General features: G+C 48.9%; 1 protein-coding gene across 1 annotated transcript in view; it reads right to left on the bottom strand.

Annotated features, from left to right (window-relative positions):
* LOC145361531 (testis-specific serine kinase substrate-like) overlaps window positions 1-5270 on the bottom strand; it is a 31608-nt gene extending 26338 nt beyond the window's left edge. The window contains exons 1-3 of the mRNA XM_080217352.1: window positions 4812-5270; window positions 3415-3631; window positions 770-847 (exon numbers count right to left, since the gene is read on the bottom strand). Coding sequence (XP_080073478.1) covers window positions 770-847; window positions 3415-3631; window positions 4812-4987 — 471 coding nt within the window. The 5' untranslated portion in view covers window positions 4988-5270. The remainder of the gene's footprint in view (window positions 1-769; window positions 848-3414; window positions 3632-4811) is intronic.
* Window positions 5271-6000: the final 730 nt, after the last annotated feature.

The raw sequence follows: 6000 nt of genomic DNA on the forward strand, positions 1-6000 counted from the left end.
ATACTTTCATAGCAGTGTTAATGTAAACCTACCTGTGACTAATAAATAAATAAACTAAGGGGCAATTTAGCGTGGCCAATCCAACTAACCGGCACATCTTTGGAGTGTGGGAGGAAACCGGAGCACCCGGAAGAAACTCACACAGACACGAGGAGAATGTGCAAACTCCGGACAGTGACCCGAGGCCGGAATTGAACCCGGGTCCCTGGCCCTGTGAGGCAGAAGTGTTAACCACTGCGCCACTGAGCCCCCCCACACTGCAAGTTTGCTTGAACCATGATTCTGTACAAGATTAAGATACTATGTTGTATTCGATTCCTCTCTTTCCAGTCAGACCTGCCTTTGTATTCCTAATTTTTCACTCCTATGCCCGGAATTCTACCGCTCCGTGTGGGAATCGGAGTGGGACAGGGAGCAGATAATGGGAAGAAGGTCCGTTGACCTGGGGTGGGATTTTCTGATCTCGGGTTGGGCAAGGCCATAATGCCCCACCCAGGAACTTACCGATATACCTGGTTTGTTACTCACCGTAAAAAGTCTGACAACACCAGGTTTTAATCCAACCGATTTATTTGATAGTAAACGCACAAGCTTTCGGGGTTAGTCCCTTCGTCAGGTGAACTCTCCATTCACCTGATGAAGGGACTAACCCCGAAAGCTTGTGCGTTTACTATCAAATAAATCGGTTGGATTAAAACCTGGTGTTGTCAGACTTTTTACTGTGTTTACGCCAGTCCAACGCCGGCATACCCACATCATTGTTACTCACCTCCAGGTTTTGAGTATATTCCTTCAAGGAGTTAGTTGCATTCTTGCTCTTCTCAATTCTCTCCAGGAAGTTTGCGCACTGCAAATTGCAAGGAAAGAACATAAGAGATAAGGGCCAGGAGGTGTACTTTTGGTCCCTTGAGCTCGCTCTGCTGTTCAATAGGATCACAGCTGAGCTTTAGCCACAACCTTACTCTCCCGCCCACCCTCCATGCTCCATGTTCCCCTCAGGGACCAAAACATTTCCCCTTCTCCATCTTAAATACACAACTTTTACAGACGCACCATAGAAAGCATACTTTCTGGTTGTATCACAGCTTGGTATGGGCTCCTGCTTTGCCCAAGACCGCAAGGAACTACAAAAGGTCATGAACGTAGCCCAATCCATCACACAAACCAACCCACCAACGCCTCTACTTTCTCAGGGGGCTAAACAAATTTGGCATGTCAGCTACAACTCACACCAACTTTTCCAGATGCACCATAGAAAGCATTCTTTCTGGTTGTATCACAGCTTGGTCTGGGTTCCTGCTCTGCCCAAGACCGCAAGGAACTACAAAAGGTCATGAACATAGCCCAATCCATCATGCAAACCAGCCTCCTATCCATTGACTCTGTCTACACTTCCCACTGCCTCAGAAAAATAGCCAGCATAATCAAAGACCCCACGCACCCCGGACATTCTCTCTTCCACCTTCTTCCATTGGGAAAAAGATACAAAAGTCTGAGGTCACGTACCAACCGACTCAAGAACAGCTTCTTCCCTGTTACCATCAGACTTTCAAATGGACCAACCTCGCATTAAGTTGATCTTTCTCTACACCCCAGCTATGACTGTAACAGTACATTCTGCACCCTCTCCTTTCCTTCTCTATGAACAGTATGCTTTGTCTGTATAGCGCGCAAGAAACAATACTTGTCACTGTATGATAACACACGTGACAATAATAAACCAAATCGAATCCAAGCATATTCATGCCCTCTCCAGGGCAGAGAATTCCAAAGAGTCACAGCACTTTGAGTCAGAAAACATTTCCTCCATTCAGTGCCTGATTGAGGCTTCTCCCCCTCTTCTAGGTTCCCCCCAGCCAGAGGAAGGCCCTTCAGAGTCCTGAACAGTTCAATAAGGTCGCCTCTCATTCTTCTAAACCAATGGAAGCATCAAATCCCTACAGTGCGGAGAAGGCCATTTGGCCCATTGAGTCTGAACCAACCCTCTGAGAGAGTATCTTACCCAGGTCTTCTCCCCCACCTGTAACCCCACACGTTTTTACCATGGCTAATCCATCCAATCTACACACCCTGGGAGGCAGTGGTACTGTCGCTGGGCTACTAATCCAGTGGCCCAGGGTAATGCTCTGGGGGACCCGGTTCAAATCCCACCACAACAGATGGTGAAATTTGAATTCAATAAAAATCTGGAATTAAAAATCTAAATGATGATTGTGAAAGTATTGTCGATTGTTGTAAAAACCCATCTGGGTCACTAATGTCCCTTTTAGGGAAGGAAATCTGCCTTCCCTACCCGACCTGGCCTACATGTGACTTCAGAGCCACAGTGGTTGACTCTCAACTGCCCTCGGGTTAGTCAGAGCAAGCCATTCCGTTCAAGGGGCAATTATGGATAACTAATCTAGTCTAGCCAGTGACATCCACCTCCCTTGAAAGATTAAAAAAACATACTTTGCAGCTTATCATCTTGTAATCATTAATGGCTAAAACCCAGGTGGATTTTATTTGCGGTCCCTGGGCCCTTATCATAATTTCCAGGCTAGCAGGTGGAAAATCTATCCCTGAATTCCCAGGATGGAATCAGGTTCCAGCAGGAAAACATCATGAAATAATTGGGATATATTTTGAATTCCAAACACCCTTCACAGGCCTCAGTGGGAGGTCCTCACAGACACAGGCCTCACTGTGAGGCCCTCACAGGCACAGGCCTCACTGTGAGGTCCTCACAGACACAGGCCTCACTGTGAGGCCCTCACAGGCACAGGCCTCACTGTGAGGCCCTCACAGACACAGGCCTCACTGTGAGGCCCTCACAGGCACAGGCCTCACTGTGAGGTCCTCACAGACACAGGCCTCACTGTGAGGCCCTCACAGGCACAGGCCTCACTGTGAGGCCCTCACAGGCACAGGCCCCACTGTGAGGCCCTCACAGGCGCAGGCCTCACTGTGAGGCCCTCACAGGCGCAGGCCTCACTATGAGGCCCTCACAAACACAAGCCTCACTTTGGGGCCCTCACAAATACAGACCTCACTGTGAGGCCCCCACAGACACAGGCCTCACTGTGAGGCTTCCACTGATGCAGGCCTCACCGTGAGACCTTCAAACACAGGTCTCATTGTGAGAGCCTCACAGACACAGAGCTTACTGTGTGGCCCTCACAGACACAGGCTGCACTGTGGGTCTTCCACAAAAACAGACCTCAGGCCTTCGGTTACAGAATAGGCCGCTATGCGTACATATTTCATTTTGCAACCTCCATGGCACCTGGTGAGGCCTGCAGCTATGGGATTCATAGTGAGGGCCTCACTTGACGCTTGGACCTCACGCTGCTATTCCCAGTTTCCTCTTGCCTTTGGCTCGCACCGTTTGGGCCTTGCTAATTCTTTCTGTTGGGTTAAAGAAAAGACACGTACCGGACTGACACTGAGGGGCCGGCTTGTCCACGGAACCTTCACATCTTCAGCTCCCACCACGGGAGTCTGGCATTTCCTGGAGTCGAAACTGTCTGCGCTGTCGGTGGATTCCTTGTCGCAGGATAAGTTGAGGACGGACACGTTGGTGGATGCAACGGATCGTCTGAGCTCTGGACAGGAGAGTTGTGCATCATCGATTATCCTATTATGTTCAGTCCTAGGGAAATAAACATTCAGGCAGCTAATAGTTTAAAGGAATCTTACCTTCAGACTCAGTCCTAACCCTTTTACCAGTCAAGCCCCGGAACAAAGAGCAAAGAAAACTACAGCACAGGAACCGGCCCTTCGGCCCTCCAAGCCTGTGCTGATCTTGATGCCCTAACTAAACTAAAAAAAGCCCTCTGCCTGTACTCAGTCCGTATCCCTCTATTCCCTCCCTATTCCCATACCCATCCAGGTGCCTCCTTCCACCACCTCCTGTGGCAGCGCGTCCCACTCTCTGCGTGAAAGTCTTCCCCCGCACCCGGAGGAAACCCACCCCGACACAGGGAGAATGTGCACTCTCCGCACAGACAGTGATCGGGATTCGAACCCGGGTTGAAATCATATCTGGACGTGCTGGGTGTAATGGTGCGAAGGGTTTCCCCTTCACTCTGTGACTTTTACTTAGAATCACAGAGTCCTCCAGTGCAGAAGGAGGCCATTCGGCCCATCGAGCCTGCACCAACCACAATCCCAACCAGGCCCTATCCCCGTAACCACAGTCATTCACCTTGCTAATCTCCCTGACACTAAGGGGCAATGTAGCATGGCCAATGCACCTAACCTACACATCTTTGGACACTAAGGGGCAATTTAGCATGGCCAATGCACCTAACCTACACATCTTTGGACACTAAGGGGCAATTTAGCATGGCCAATGCACCTAACCTACACATCTTTGGACACTAAGGGGCAATTTAGCATGGCCAATGCACCTAACCTACACATCTTTGGACACTAAGGGGCAATTTAGCATGGCCAATCCACCTAACCTACACATCTTTGGACACTAAGGGGCAATTTAGCATGGCCAATCCACCTAACCTGCACATCTTTGGACACTAAGGGGCAATTTAGCATGGCCAATCCACCTAACCTGCACATCTTTGGACACTAAGGGGCAATTTAGCATGGCCAATCCACCTAACCTCTACATCTTTGGAGTGTGGAGAAAATCGGAGCAGACCCGGGGAGAATGTGCAAACTCCACGCAGACAGTGACCTGAGGTTGGAATTGAACCCGGGTCCCTGGCGCCGTGAGGCAGCAGTGCTAACCGCTGTGCCACCACGCCGCCCTTTTGGGCTTCACAGCTTTAAGGGCCCTCGTAGTAATTTGTTAAAACCCATCGCGATACCCGTGGAAGGAGACGGATTTCTTCTTCTTGGCGAAGAGCCACTTCTTCTCTCTCTTGGCGTGATCGAGGTTGATCCCGGACATGTCTCCTTTGCACCGGATCTGCTCCCGGCTGTTATTCCGGAGCTGGCTCAGCTCGTCGGACTGCCAGATTGTCTTGAAGACGATGTCCGTCATTCTTCAACACCTGGCGCTCTCGCTGCGGGAGGTGGAGCCCACTGTTGGGTCAGGGCGGCAAGTGGGGAAGGGTATGGCCAGCAAAGGCGGACGGACGCTTGGTTTAATCGGGGGATGACGAGGCCTCACATCTCCTGTACTAGCACTGGTAAGGGATGCCTCCATCAACAGTGTAGGAAAATTTCGTTCTCACCGAGAGAGAAACAACACAGAGAAGGACAGATCACAGGAGAAGAAACAAGGTCTCGTAAGAGTACGAAGACAGTGAAGTATCCTAAAGGCTGAGAGGATGCAGGAAGTAATGGTGATGAATTAGTGTTAATTAACAAAGGAGGTGATGTGTCACAATAGTGTATGGAACACAGGAAGTGATGTCACAATAGCATATAGAATACAGGAAGTGATGCACCACAATTGCTTTTTTTACTCATTCATGAGACACGGGCGTCGCTGGCTGGGCCGGCATTTATTCCCCATCCCTAGTTGCCCAAGGGAAGTTGAGCGTCAACCACATTGCTGTGGCTCTGGAGTCACACGTAGCCCAGACCAGGTAAGGATGGCAGATTTCCTTCCCTAAAAGGACATTTGTGAACCAGATGGGTTTTTCCAACAATGGTTTCATGGGCATCGTTAGATTCTTAATTCTAGATTTTTTTTTATTGAATTCAAATTCCACCATCTGCCGTAGCAGGATTTGAATCTGGGTCCCCAGAAAATTAGCTGAGTTTCTTGGTTAATAGTCTAATGATAAACTACTAGGCCATTACACTCCATTTCCCAAAGTGATGCATCACAATGATATATAGAACACAGGAAGTGATGCATTACAATAGCATATAGAAAACGGGAAGTGATGCTTTATAACAGTTCATAGAACACAGGAAGTGATGCTTTATAACAGTTTATAGAACACAGGAAGTGATGCGTTACAATAGCATATAGAACACAGGAAGTGATGTGTTATAATAGTGTATAGAACACTGGATGCGATGCATTATAATAGTGTATGGAAC

Source organism: Carcharhinus amblyrhynchos, chromosome 35, assembly GCF_965287045.1.
Source record: "Carcharhinus amblyrhynchos chromosome 35, sCarAmb.v2.hapA, whole genome shotgun sequence".
In the NCBI taxonomy this organism is placed as follows: domain Eukaryota; kingdom Metazoa; phylum Chordata; class Chondrichthyes; order Carcharhiniformes; family Carcharhinidae; genus Carcharhinus; species Carcharhinus amblyrhynchos.